Genomic DNA, 15455 nt, shown 5'->3' with positions numbered 1-15455 from the left:
TAAATGATGAATCTTTAAATAGCACCCAACTTCTAATAATAATATGAATGACAGGAGCATCTGCATGCGTCAAACAACAAGTGACAGTCAATGAAGATGTCGTGGTGTGTGTACTTTCACACTATGCAAACGAAATTCTCTTTAACTTTGCCGTTCACTTTTGAACGCTACGCAGAACAATTTATCGCAAAGCTATAGTGCATATCTTAGAGAAAGTTCAACATTATTTCTGAAACAATATACTACTCTCGATATTGTTACTTCTCGGCACGAGGCTTCCATGCAGTGCATGGCACGCAACAATGCTAAAAACAGTTCGTAATACAACTTCCTGTCAACTCGCATCACAATAAAAAGTAAAAATGCCTGAAATAAGAGCAAAAAGCGGGGCACCATTCTGTTGCTGCACCACCAAGTGTGAGCTTTTCCAGATCTAACGTCTTCAGTAACATAGGCCCCATAATGAGCCACGTGACGCAATATTTTCTGTATTTACCAACTTGGTGAGAAGCCAGAGCAGCATAATCGACTGATTGCTTCTAAGAATTCGATTACTTTTATTAAATACTATCTCAATACTTGGCACCAGAATCGTCACTACATGGCCATCGGCATTTCTGGCAAGTTAAATTACAGTTAATGTCGTGCGAAAGGAACTTGCCCTTAGATGTGCAACAATTTTGAGAATGCGAGATGCATCCGTTGTGGAGTTGCTGCGTTACGCAGGATATTTAAAAGGGGAACTTCGTAAGTGATCACTCTAGAGTCCCATTTCAGTGCTCAACGGTGAACATTCAGCAAATGCTTGGTTAGTTGAAATGATGTGAAAGTTGACTGCCAGGTTTCATTTTGGAGTCCTGGCATATGCAGACAACAAAAATTAAATTTGAGACGATAAATGTTTAAAATTTGTACACCTCCGCAACCAACTAGAGGAGACTGACTGTCTAGAGGAGAGAAAAACAAGAAGGTTATAAAGGTGACACTGTCGGCATGACTGACTTCGAATGGTGAAGCCTGGCTCTGGTATTTAAAATAAATTTTTGGTAGGTGCCACACCAAGTTGCTCGATTTCTACTTCAAGGCCCAATGCACAAATACAGATTGCTGCCAAGTTTGAAGCATATCAAAGGACTGCTCCTGCCAGCCGTGGAGGGTCCTTAGGAAACTTGCATATAAATAGAGAGGACAAGGAGCAGTAGCTTCTTTGGCTTCAGTGGCGGGGAGTGGCAGGCTGGAATAGGAACACTCGCCTATCACAAGGCAGCCACTGCTGAATTCGTGCTTCGTGAATGCCTTCGGAGTTGCAATGGCAGTGCCTTTCACAATAATCGCAGGCCTCCGGTGACCTGATCGACGAGGTCCATCCGCCCCATTATTCCTAGAACCGTTGTCGATCCCTCGGGAACCTGGAGAGAGCAATGATGAAAGTTAACACAACAAAACCTCATTCAAAAAAACAAAAGAAAAGGAAGAAGAAAGAAAGAAAAGAAATCATAACAATCTACAGTTAACTGTTAGATCTCATTAATATTGTCTCTGACAAAGAAAACAAGCCCTTTAATGTACACTTCTTTCCTTCATCCAGTGAGGGTCTCATTCTAGCAGACGTGGTGCCTTTAGGCAGTATACGAGAGATTATTGGTCGGCTGCAAGCTCGTAATAAGTCGATGTGCTACGTGAAGCCAAACAGGCAGATAAAGAGTGTTCTACACTCGCCGCCATGGCTACTGACGGCGCTAACTGATGCTCCCACGTTTAATGCACATATATACCCTATAAAGTAGACTGGGGGATAGCCACAGTGATAGATCAGTTGGCAGAGCATTGGACGCATTATTCGAAGGTTGTAGGTTCTGTCCTTGCCCACGGAAAGTTATCTTTTCGTGCACTTTTCTTTCTTCTCATTCACAATACAATTACTTTCAATAACATCCTCTATACTTTTCTTGGCATGGTTCTTATATCTCAATAATATTGTTTCTAACAAAGAAGACGAGCCTTTAAATGTACACTTCTTTCCTGGCTTCAACCCAAGTGTGAATAAAGAGCACTTTAACCCTTTCAGCATCAATGACGTAAAGCTGCGGCCACGCCTGTGTAGAGCGCTCGAACAGCCCGTTTTTGCTGAGTTGGCCGAAACCTTGAGGCAGTTTCGGGCTCTGAAGTGGTGTATCAGGAGCATGCACAGCCTAGTTGTCAAGGCTGACCACGTCAGAGCCTGATACTGCCCCAATGTTTCGCCCTGCAGAGCAAAAACGGGCTGTTCGCGTGCTATACACAAACATAGCGGTGGCTGTACATGTAAGTCATCGCTTGTACGTTCAAAAAGCACACTTTTTTCGATCATTTCACTTACTTGGCACGCGCTGCACATTATATGTGTACATGAAAAAAAAATTTCTTCTTGTGCCGATGGCTCTCTGCTTTACTTTTTTTTTTTATGCTTTACTAATAAAGCATAAAAGCATGGTCTAAGATATCTCAAAGAAAGACCATCTTGCCATTCTTTTGTTTATTTCTCACCAGAGTGCATTTACAGCTGCTTTTGTGCATTCACTGACTGACGCGAATGGTGCCACTGTGGTTGCATTTCCTGTTTCGGGGACTTGGAAAAACCACTTACATCTTGTAGGTGATAAGATGAAAGATTATTATAGGCCTGACTTACTTTTGCTTTCCAGATGCATGAAACTATTCAGTTTCATGCATCTGCAGTTTCATGCATTTCAGAAGTGCGCACCAGTTTCCCGGCTGCAAATGAGTTTGGCGAGGGTGCTCCTGAATCGTCATATAAGTGAATAATCAGAATCTGATTTGTTAGATGCCAGCCCATCATGCTAGAAGTTCCTAGTTCCGACTCAAATGTTGATGGGCGAGCGACATCTCGAAAGCATACGTAGGGATACAATGCTGACTTGATCGAAGGTGAGTTTTCTTCCTCTGTGCTTCCCTTTCCACATCTTCTGCCTTCTTCAGCATGACTCTCTTCTTGAATGTGTCTTCAACATGCTCCGCGATGACTTTCTTCACGGAAGGCGGGGAGCGATAACACTTCTTGACGAATTGGCACTGCTTGCCTAGTAGAGATTCGATGTTGTGTGCAAGATGGTGGCCGCATATCAGTTAATTTTTCATCTTGGGCAGAGTCAAACACTGTCTGTGAGCACCTCGTGCAGTACACACGTTTAGTAAAAGGAAGTGACTTGTTGGCCGCGTGCTGAGTGCTGGCAGAATGATGAGGGCAAGAATCGGAGTGGGATTTCTTTATACCTGTTGATAATTTAATTGAACGTACGGTAGGGTATATGGGTGGTGCCGAAACGTTGACGGTCCACAAGTAAGCACAATCACTAATGGCAAGCACGAGGCAGTGAGGCACAATAATGTTTCCCTTGAGTGCTTTACGAAAATCCAATTAAACTGAAACAAAGCAAGAACCGGTACGAGGACGTTTAAAGTTTTACACATGCAAATATTGTAGTCTGCGGGGCTGAACAGTCTTGTGACCCTTGAAACATGTTTAAGCTACCATTACTGGTATGTATCTTATCAGGAAGTGGTCAAGGTGTTGGGAAGAAAAATTGCACCCCTACCACAATACAGAGTGGCACAGCAGCACGCAAGAAAACAATAAGTAGAATAATGTCTCGAGTTGAATATGAAAGCAGAGTTAATTCAACTATAAACCTTTGATTTTACGTGGCAATTAGAACAGAGCAAGCATCAACTGGACGAAACATTCCTCCTGCAACACCGTCAAAGGTGGTGTTCCAACGTCAAGCAAACACAAATTTGGTCCCAAGGCAATTTTTAAAACACAGGCTCAATATAGAAACTACAGCACAAGTATCTACTAAGGCAACAGTACTCACATTGTCTACACAAATACCTTATTCTTTACCACCCGGACAATAGGGGTGTGAGGAAGACGATTCTGTGGTCTTGCCCCACATCGGTCGCACCCCTTTGTTTCCCAGCTGCAGTCAACACTGAACGATAGCACGGTGACGAGAGTCACTGCTGTCATGCTGGCCGTGGTGTAGCGCTGCTTTCAGAGAAAGGGGAGTCTGCGTGTGCTACGTGTTACTGTTGAAAGGAACTCTGAAATGACCGGGAGTTAGTCAGCGGGTGCACAGGGCATGTACACGTTGAATTGCGAAGCTTGCGGCTGGTGGCAGAAGCAGTACCTAACAAAGTGTCCATGCAGTTCACAATGGTAGCAGCTATCTCATTGTAGCAATTGTAGCAGCTATATCAGGAAGCACTCACTAGTTGGTAGAGGACAGCAGATGGTGCCTGAGGAGCAAATTTCCGTGGTGCAACTTGCCTTACATTCCTGGTTTTCGAGTGGCTGCTCGCTCCTTCTTTCACGCTGCTCGGTGTAAGATGTGCGAGGCTGAGAGTAACTTTGACATGATTGAGATACCAGTTATTCGTGGGCGCGTTTGGTCAAACGTACATTGATGACATGCGTTTACTGTGTCCACAATTTGCAGCTAGGCAAGCTCTTCTAACCACTCGTCTTATAACAGAGGAAAGGTTGTCTTGTGACGAGATAGAAACACTTGCAATTGTGGTCACATTATTAAGATGCCCAGACTTCACGGGAATTCTCGCTGCACTTCAAACAAAAAGCATTCTTCAGATCAGAGGGAGCGTTGAGGTCTTCATTTGTGGTAGGAAAATTGGACACGTCTTCCACGATTCCTTCTAGGAAACGGCCCACCTTGCCTTCATCAGACATGTTTGTCCTCACGATTGCATGAAATTTCAAAACAGCCTCAATGTAGATGATACATGTTTCACCAGGTAACTGAGCTCTGCACAAAAGTGTCCGCTCAGCTTGCCTTATCTCAGCTGTCAAGTGCTCCAACACTTTTTCAGTTCGTCCACGAAAATTTTCTATGTTTTCATTACACTGCTACGGCTGTCGAACCAGGGATCAGCAGTTCCAGCTAGAAAAAAAAAACATCACTTCTCGAGATGCCTAATAGCGCTCCAGTGGTTGCCAGTGACTCACTCTTACATAGTACTCAACGAAGTGCTGAAAATCCTCATCTGGCTTCGTCGAAATGTTCTTTTGCTGATGCTCCAGAATCCCATGGTCAGCTTGCCTCGCAGGGTGAGACTGTTGCTCACCATTAGCGAGGTTGTTATCGCCTTTTCCAGTGTCATCCATGTCTGCGGGCTGCGGTGACAAGCCAGCCAAGCGTCTGCTTCGTCGCAAAACCGGTGAAGCTGGGTCGACCCGAGCAATGTACGCTGATCCTTCACGAGGCCGAGGCTGTTATGAAGGAATGGATTTATTTACAGATGAGATGACGACATGGAACCAGGAGCAGAGTAATAGTGGCAAAGACAAGTCGAGTTCACCCAACCACACAGAATATAAGCATTGGCTCCACTACCCTTGCTCTTCTTCGTAATTTTGCACACTTATGTTAAGGGGTGTGATGTGTGTGTGAGTTGGACGTGCACATGCATGCACTACGACTGTGTCTTCTCAGCTAAATTTCACAGGTGCTACATCACTTCTTTTTTATGTTAATCGGAACAAGCAGGACTGCAAACACTTATGAAAAAAAGTGAAAATCTGTTCAGGTACATACCTGTACTGCACATTGTAATTAGCACAATCAATAAAGTAAAAGGCTGCCATCCTATAAAAGCCCTTATTGAACAGAGTATTACTTTATTCGAACACTAGAACAGTTAGAAACTATATTTACTCGCTTCAATGACGCTGTGTCGTAATGATTGATTGATATGTGGGGTTTAACGTCCCAAAACCACTATATGATTATGAGAGACGCCGTAGTGGAGGGCTCCGGAAATTTAGACCACCTGGGGTTCTTTAAGACGCTGTGTCGTAGAATGGGATAATAGCCCTAGCCGTAGAAAACTTAACGCACTATGCAGGAATTGACTTCTTTCAACAGTGATGCCCCCGTAGCTCCCCCCCCCCCTTTGAGAACGAAAGATTAACATCTAGAATTATCACTGCACTGATTCTACAGTAATGTACAGCACTAGAAGGCAAAAGCCACATAAACACCCGATGCACATAAGCAGGCACCAATGTGTGCACGCTCAACATTGTTGCAGTCGGCCGGATAGACGGTGTCTCGCTGCCGGATAGTGTGGCTGAGAACAAGAGTTGAACCATTTATTTAGCCGTAGAGGTAATCGGCTACCCCTATTGGGTCTATTTCGCTGAACCTTTCCCGTCTTCTTAAGATGTACCCAACAAATAGAAATATAGTAGACCACTTGAAACAACCTGGCGCACATAAACTAAAGATTTCCATTGATCTATTAGTTATACTAAGTGCCTGCTGTATTCTTTTTTTCTCTGAAAGGCTACAAAATGACATTTTGGTGCAGGCTCAGCACACGCTACAAGATTTTTTTATGAATACGTAGCAGGATGCAACAGGTTTTACCACTTAGTGCAGCTGTAAAATTATTGATTTTGCGTGGCACTACCTTTCAGGAAAAGCAGCTACAGCCACGGTAAGCTTGCAGAGAGCGAGGCCTTTTACAAGAATGCCCTGACAAGGCTAACCCTTTCAGGACCAATGATGACATGTACGTCCTTTGCAAACATTTTCAAAATGGTCATTGACGTACGTGTACGTCAATGACCAATGATGACACGTACGTCCTTTGCAAACATTTTCAAAATGGTCATTGACGTACGTGTACGTCATCACTTGTGCGTTTAAAAAGCGCTCTCTTGTTGATGATTTCTCTTGTTCATCTTAAGCTGCCACAATGCAAGGTTATGTGTAATTTTGTTTTTCACTGATGCCTCTAATTTTTTTTTTTAAGACTTCCCTACAGCGATGCACTGGCTATCGCTTGTGCATCCGGTGGGATGTGGGTATGCAGCATCTAGTTTCCGTTTCGTCCTTCAGGCAGTTCCTGCTTCTCGTGTCTACAAAACTGCTCGCTGCATGTCTTTCAACCACTCAAAGCGCAACCGCTTTGTTACTATCTCCTTTACTGCTCACATGGGCGTGATTATACACCTGTTTCAGACCAGGCGCTGACTCGCACAAATATGACCATGGTTGTGTTTCCTGTTCGGGCACTCGCAAAAACCAAATCAGTACAGTCGACAATAAGATAGAGTAAAATTAAAGGTTTTACATTTGTTTTGCTTTCCACACACGTGCACAACCGCACAATTTTTTTTTTTCTTAAAAAGCGTGCACACCCGAGCAATTCACTTGAAGTGCACACAGGTTGCTCTGCTGCAAGCAGTCTTGGGCAGTAACCAGTTACTAGTAACGCGTTATCGGTAACTAGTTACTTTTCTCGGTAACTTTTAACTGTAACCAGTTACTTTTAAGCATGAGTAACTGTAACACTGTTACTTTTTTACTCAGTAACTGTAACGAAAAATACAGTTACAGTTACTTCTGTTTCTATCAAAATTATTCAATGGCACCACTCGTTGAAATCCCATGTGAAACGTTCTTCCCTTTTTTCAACTTTCTTATTTGCTATATCCCCCCCACTTTTGAATTTTCCACAAGAGTGCTCCCATCGCAGTTTAGAGGAAGAGGTCACAGAGAAATATATTCCCTGCACAAGACCGTGTTCAGAGTTCACTTGTAAACTACATATCGTAAATCAGTCATGTTGCTAAGTTCACGTTCCTTTTCCCTTTGGGAGGGGGAGAGGGGCATTATATTCTTTTGTCACTTGAGCTTCCAGCTTTGTTCCTTGAAGTGTCGGTAGAGCATTCCTTCGTCCGAGCTTCCAAGCTAATCGTGTTTGACAGGTGGCTATAAAACGGAAGCCTGAAATGAATGACCACCTAAAGTGCCAAAAATCTACTCAGATTTAAGAAAATGACACTTCTCGTGCCCTATACAGGTGGCATCCTCAGTATACACTAGCAGCAGTTGCTGTTGCAAGCCGATGTGTTGTGCTGAATGAACCACGTTTCCAGAAGTTCCCCCCACACCTGATTTCGTTCATGAGCCAGCGTCGACGCGTCGTTCAGTTCAAAGCTATGCCGCGTTCAGCAGTGTTCAAGCTTCGTAAGATGCATCGCATGGTTGACTTTAATACCTTTTCTTTTCCTGGTCATTTGTTGTCTGTTTCGCTGATGTGCTTGTAGATAATTCCACAATGATCGTCCACAGATGTGTGGTCTTCAGGTTTCACGAACATGCGTGTCAAGGTATGGCGGGGCTTACACTAATAATAACATCTCAGGTTTTACGTCCCCAAGCCACGATATGATTATTAAAGACGCCGTAGTGGAGGGCTCCGTTAATTTCAACCATTTGATGTACTCTAAAGGGACACTAAAAAGGAACAATCACCTGGTTTACATTTATAAACTCCTCTCTAAGAACTATATAATGCCATTAGTTTCACTGCCATAAGTTCATTATTAGTGGAGAAAATCAAGGTCGAAATCTCATTTTTTAATGTCGCGTCAAAATCTCCACCCATGGGGTAAGAAGTTTCAAAATATATTTTTTGTATTTTCGCGACATTGGCTCCATGAAATTTTCTGACACTTTACATGCTTGGTCTGTGGCACCTAGGGATCACAATGTACTTCAAGTCTATCGATTAGAACCTACATAGGACCTAGTATACGCCTTCAAATTTGTGACGTCACGGTGCTTGGTGCGGGAATCTGGAGGTGGTGTCTCCACTCCCATTCTCTTTTCGCACGGTTTCTCGCTTACCAAGATCGTGTCGCAATAAGAGTGGTATATCAGGGATTGCAAAATTGCACTTTACTAATGCGCGAAAAATTGTTTGCTTTTTACGTGCATAGACATCGCACAGTACACGGCATACCTAACGTCATTTACAGCGAATGTCATTCATTACTCATGTCATTTGTTTATTATCACACGGAGAAACTAATGTCATTCGATGAAAATAACATTGTCACTTCAATGCATTCCCGAAGCTAGTTCATGTTAGATTTCGGACCAAATGCTCCACGACGAAGCCTTGTTAGGAAGATGGCTATTGTAATTCGTCTGCCTTGCTGGAACAAAGCTTGAGGTGCTCAGATGTTGATTCTAACGTCACGGGTTCAATCCCAGCAGCGGGGCTTGCATTTCAGTGGAGGCGGAATGGTAGAGGTCCTTGTTATACGCGAAGTCGGTGCACGTTAAAGAACAGCAGACTCTCAAAATTTCCCTCCACGGTGTTTTTCATAATCATATGGTGGTTTTGGGACGCAATACTCCAAGTAATTTATTACCGTAAATACCTGCGTATAATATGAGGTTTTTTCCAAATATTAGCATTCCAAAATTCCATTTCGTACTATGTGCGAATACGAACGAAAACTTGCTCGAAAAACGAAATTGTGCTGGATGTTTCGGTTTCGTAACTGGCGCTTGGCTACGGCTTTGTTTTGTCTATAAGTGGCTACGGCTTGGCTTTGTTATCTTCGCGCCCTCGCGTGGCAAAACTGAGCGCTAGCGCCATTTCTTTCTTTGTTGTTGAGTTTTTTGAGCGCTTGGACAGCGGACGAGCGGACGTGTGAACCTTGCTGTGTTCTGTGCCTCACTTCGCAACATGCCAGGGCACCGAAACCAGTACTCGGCTGCATTCAAAAGAACGGTCATCGCAGCTGCTGAGGAAATCGGCAACAGTGAGGAACAGTGCGGCCGGAAGACAATTCGGAGTCACCGAAGGAAGTGTCTGTGGATGACGACGACAGAAAGAAGCGCTTTTCGCGTGCAGCAGAAAGCGAAAAAGCTTTCGCGGTCCGAAGAAAGGGGCCTTCCCAGAGATTGAACTCGCACTGACAGAGTTCGTTTAACAGTAGCTGGCGGCGCACTTGCCAGTCAACATGGAGCTGATGCTGATGAAAGCGAGGGAGCTGGCGAGAGAAAAGGGGATGCTGAGCTCGGACTTCAAAGCCAGCAAGCACTGGATATACCGTTACAAGTGCCGAGCCGGTTTTTCCCTGCGCCGGCGAACCTCCATTTCTCAGAAGCTCCCTGAAGCCTTTAAAGAGCTTCTTATTTCATTTTAATGCCATGTGATTACGTTGCGCCGCTCGCAGAACTTCCAGCTGGGACAAATCGGCAACGCCGATCAAATGCCAGTTTACCTGGACATTCCATCGCCCCTTACAGTTCATGAGAAGGGCTTGAAGCAGGTTAGTGTCCGTACCACCGGCAATGAAAAAACGCGCGTCATAGTGATGTTATCGTGCACGGCCACCAGCTCCCACCTTATGTCGTCTTCAAGCGCCGAAAGGCGAGGAGCTACCGATGAATGTCATCGTGAGATGTCAGGATAAAGGCTGGAGAATGAAGACCTTGTCGTAGACTGGGTAAAGTCGGTGCGGTGCAGACGGCCTGGTGCCCTGCTCTCTTTTCCATCCATTCTGGTGCTGGATGCATTTCGCTGCCATTTGGCCGACTCAGTGAAGAGGCTCCTGCGCGACAGCGGCACGGAACTGGTCGTGATCCCGGGTGGGATGACATCTCAACTGCAACCTTTCGACGTTTGTGTGAACAAGCATTCAACGGATGCGGTTAAGCGTTGCTACGCCGAGTGGATGCGCTCAGGTGAGCCTGCAGTGACGCCGACCAGGCGGCTGAAATGGGCGTCGCCGGCCACGCTATGCAAATGGATCATGGACGCTTGGGAAAGCATCCCAGAGGACCTTATGCGCCGTTCCTTCAAGAAGTGCGGCATCTCTAATGCCCTCGATGGCGCAGAAGACGAGCACCTATTTGACGATTTGTCTGACAAGGAAATGTCCGAGGAAAGCGCAGTTGAAGACGACAGCGATTGACATGGCGAATGTGTGCTCAATAAATGTGTTTTCAGTGACCTTTCCTACATCGTTTTATACGGGGGTACAAATTTTTTTTTTCATTTCGCGCCTCTAAAACTTGGCCTCATATTATATTCGGGTTCGTATTATACGCGGGTATTTACGGTATTGCTAAATTCTGTAATTCCTAATTTTGCTTTTACAATATTTTGCTTTTAACAAGAACAGCTTATTGCTGTTTTGATGACACAATCACACGGGCGGAAGTTTCTAAAAAAAACTGCTCAACCACATATGTCATGTTAATTTTTGCTCTGCTGTTGTTGCCTGTATCGCGGGTGTTAATCATCCAATTGCATGTACATTGGTGATGAAGGTGGTAACCACAAGAATTAGCTGCCGCCGTCTCATCCTTACAGTCGGATTGCTAACCGTACTCCCACGCTTCAGTCCTATCATATTGTTGGCAATGTTGCTTTTCGATTGGCTCTCGGCTTGACCATTGACTTAACTTCATTTCTTTTGTGCAGCGGTGACAAATTATATGAAATGGCTTGGTTTATACTTGTGCAGCAGCTTTTCATTGACAAAAATTATTTTCGAGGATACAACAATGTTTCATGCAAATTTCAATAAATTTTTATTCCTCCCTAAGTCTCAGGAGGGTAAATCATAGTTACCTAAAATGCTGTGTATTTTCATCGTGTGACAGTAGACAGGTAAAATGACATGTCAATTGTTGCAAATCACGTCAGATAGATCGTGTGATAGGAGTATCAAAAATGGTTTGTATGCCCAGCGGACGCAAAGCTTTCCGAACAGGGTGGGTTGATGCACCTTGAAAAATATGAGAAATAGACTCCATGAACCCCACCTTCACTTTTTACTCGCACCTGTTGTTCTTCGCACGCTTTTATAAAATGAATTGTATAATTTGGTATATAATCAATAACTTATTTTACACGGTAACAAAAAGTAACAATATTACTTTTTCACGGTGCAGTAAAACCTCGTTAATTCGGACTTCACCGGATTGAAGAGAATGTCTGAATTAACCGAGGGTACGAATTATCACACGTACGAACAAAACACTTGAAAAATATCTCCTACACCACCATACTTTTATTTCTTTAAAAAGTCTGTGATCGTGGTTTGCTTCACGGACGCAATGTGCGACGAAGTCACAATTTTGTGAAGTTCCTGCAGGTGGCTCAGTCCGCGCACACTGTCCAAGGAAAGCATGCATATGTCTTCGAAAACGGTCAATGCATGCGCAGGCTCCGTCATTGTGTGGCGCAGATGCTCGTCAGCATCACTTACGTCCTCGTCAGCCAATTCCCCTTCGCCGCCCAACACTTCGGCGACAATATCGCTGTCAGTCATTGTGCTGGCCACTGCAACATCGCTGCCAATTGCGAAGTAATTGCCCAGGGGCACATCAGCTGGCATGATGCTCACATAGCGGCCGTGTCGCTCTTCGCCGGTTTTCTCATCGGCCACCACACCTGGATCAGCAGCATCGTGCACGAAGCGCTATGCCTAAAGCAGTTTGCGACTACTGCAGGCGGTGTGTTGTTCAACACGAATGTCAGCATGTGGATTGTGCTTAGCTGGCTTACTTCGTACTGCTTGCCTCACTCCATGCAGAGCAACATCCACTCGAGTACCTGCCGTCGATAGCGGCTTTTCACGAACTGTATGATTCTTTGGTCCATTGGCTGCAGGGAAGCTGTTGTGTTTGAAGGCAGGAATAGCAGTTCAATGTTCTCGAGCCCAGACACCTTCGTGTGCGCACTACAGTTGTCTAGCAGGAACAACACCTTCCGAGCCTTGGCCGCAAAGTGGCGGTTGAGCTGACGCAGCCAGGCTTCAAAGAGTTTGGCACTCATCCTCATCCAAGAATTTCTGTTGAACCAATAGTCGACAGGCAGCTGCTTAATATTCTTAAAACATCTTGGCTTCCCAGCCTTCCAAATCACCAGAAGCGGCAGCCGCTCTGTGCCGGTCATGTTAGCAGCCAGAAGAACTGTCACGCGCTCTTTACTTCGTTTTCCAGCGACGCACGCGTCCTCCTTAAACGGGATTGTCTTCTCAGGCAGAACCTTATAGAACGGCACTGTCTCATCAGCGTTGAAAATGTTGCACGGTTCGTACGTAGAAAGGTGCGCGGATAGTCCAAACCACCAGTCCTGCACACTTTCGTCAACCGCACCTCTTTCACCACACACGTTAAAGAACACCAGATTGTGTCGCTTCTGGAAGCGGTCGAACCAGCCTTCCAAGGCATTGAAGGAGTCAATGTTCATGGTCACCGCGAACTTCTCTGCTTGTGCGCAGATAAGGGGGCCGCTCAAGGGCAAACGCACATTGCGCGAAACGGCAATCCAGCGCCACAGCGCTTCTTCTAGCTTGAGATGCACTGCCATTCGAAGCCTCTTCCTTTGGTCGCCAAACATGTCCCCGTCATACGCTTGCATAATCTGCTCTTCGTTCTTCACGTAAGTGCTCAGCGTGCTTTTCTTCACATTCAACTTTTCCATCACTTCTTTACGAGATGCTCCCGCTTGCAATGCCTTTAGTATTTTCACCTTCGCAGCCAAATCCATTGATTTGTACTTTGCCCTCTTCGCTGCGGGAGTTGGGGTGGTTGGGGCCGCAGGGGATGGAGGGGAAGCCATACCAGCGTCGCGCGCACGAAGTAGACAACACAAACACACACACACAAAAAAAATGTACTGTAATAAAAACAAAATAAAAACTAGCAAACTTTTCAAAAAACAGCAAACAGTAAGACTGCAGATGGCACTGACACGTATAAATAATTAAGTTGAAACCCTCTGGAGGTGAGCAATCCAACTCAACCGTCACGCAAACGTGTTCGACACACAAGAAAAAAGTAAAGGCGGATCCGTAGGTTGCCCGTTGCTGATGACAGTAGCGATGCACTGTCTGCCATTTTGGTTGTTTAAACCTTCATGCGTTTTTTTTTTGGGGTGGGGGTGCCTCCGAGATGTACTACCCATGGACGAAGTTTTGAATCTCAGAGGCCGCAATCAAATTTCAAAGTTGTCTAGGTGCGCCATCGATTTGGCTGGCAGATTCCGCTGCTGCTTCCCCGCAGTGACTCGATCGTGGTCGGGTGTTCGAATTAACCGAAGCACGGCCACATTTGTCCGAATTAATGATAGTTTTCAGTCATAGAACAATGTACATTTTGGGCGAGACCAGACGCCGTGGCGGAATCAACTGAAATTCTGAATTAACAAAATTTTACTGTAATTGTAACTGTGTGGTGAAAAACATTGCCCTGGAGAGTGTGCGTCGTGCTTTGACGTAGAAGATCGGTGTGCGGGGCCGATTCATTTGTGATCGGTGTGCGGGGTCGATTTAGCATTTCAGGGTGCGCGGGAATCACCATGATAGTGATAGCGGTGAAACGATGAAGCTCGCCTATGCGCATGCTCGTGCGTGTACCTCGTGAAAAGCTCCCGAGCCACGGGGATAGCTCGGCTAAGATCAGAGAGAGCAGAGCACGAGAACAAGTTCGGGCCACGCCCCGACTGCTCGTTCTGACCCTCCGTGTCCAAGCCTCGTCTCGGCGTTGAAGTCCTCGGGTGCGTTCTGGACTGGGCATCGCCCCACTTCACCCCCGGGTTGGTCTGAAACAACGTTCTTCACGGCCAGCTGCTATTCTGGTCTCGGAGCGAGGCGCTGTCCCAGGTCTGTTCGCGACAGTCGTCGGTACGCTGTTCTCGGTGTGAATACAGGCAAGCCCAGACATTGACCACCGTACTGGGATATCCCTGGCGGTTATCTTCTAGGCCGGGCCCCGCCTTGGTACGGACTTCGCAAGCACGAGGCACACCGCCTCCTGATGACGAGAGAGCTCCAGGTCAATCGCAACGTCCACGCTCCAAGAGTACAACGTGAGTGGATGAACTAGAATATTAATTTCCCTTCCGTGTAAGACCGTGAACGCGTGTACATATGTGTGAGTTTATGTAGTGTGTATTCCTTTGTCCGTCTTCGTGTATATAAAAGTCTGTTGTTGGCCTTGAGCGTCCTCTGTCCTCATCTGGCTAACCTGCACCCACAGTTGCCCACAAACTGTAACAAGATACTTAATAAAATCGATAACTGTAAATGTAACAGGGTTACTTTATTGGCTTAGGTAACTGTAACTATAACAGTGTTACTATTTGCCAGTAACGTGCCCATGTCTGACTGCAAGCAAGTTGAGCCGCGTGCAACAGGGGCACTTACTTTCATAAGTGTCCAAATTAGGTTTAATTTTCAACCTAATGTGTCTTCATTGGGGCACTCCTATAACCTTCTAATTAGGGCAGAGCAGTCCTCACGGGTCACGAGATAAACTGGGGCAATTCACACATGATGGCAACAGAGAAGAATTTGATGAGACTCAATGTCGAATGACTAATCATTCAGACAACGAGTAACACAATGAATAGATCATCTGGCACACTAAACCACATGTACTCCTGGACTTTGCATCACGCGCTCAAAACTACAAAAGAACTTGTTGCTCAGCCATCATCCCACTGTGGACAAGAGATCCGTACGAATTCTGAAATGTCTGTTTTTTTAAATTGTTCAGTGACCCCCCCCCCCTTTTTTTTTCAACAACGGCTTTACCTGACCAGATTGTATTCCG

At 45.4% G+C, this 15455-nt stretch overlaps 1 protein-coding gene across 2 annotated transcripts in view; it reads right to left on the bottom strand.

Annotated features, from left to right (window-relative positions):
* Window positions 1–861: 861 nt before the first annotated feature.
* Window positions 862–15455, bottom strand: part of LOC119170650 (putative peptidyl-tRNA hydrolase 2) — a 30387-nt gene continuing 15793 nt past the window's right edge. Inside the window, exon 6 of one of the 2 annotated variants that reach the window (XM_037421874.2) lies at window positions 862–1409. In XM_037421874.2, coding sequence (XP_037277771.1) covers window positions 1323–1409 — 87 coding nt within the window. In that variant the 3' untranslated portion in view covers window positions 862–1322. Of the gene's footprint in view, window positions 1410–4975; window positions 5288–15455 lie in introns of those variants that run through there. The other variant, XM_075886962.1, reaches the window with a different exon arrangement.

Source organism: Rhipicephalus microplus, chromosome 2 (assembly GCF_043290135.1).
Source record: "Rhipicephalus microplus isolate Deutch F79 chromosome 2, USDA_Rmic, whole genome shotgun sequence".
Classification (NCBI taxonomy): domain Eukaryota; kingdom Metazoa; phylum Arthropoda; class Arachnida; order Ixodida; family Ixodidae; genus Rhipicephalus; species Rhipicephalus microplus.
This window is presented reverse-complemented; position numbering and strand designations above follow the sequence as displayed.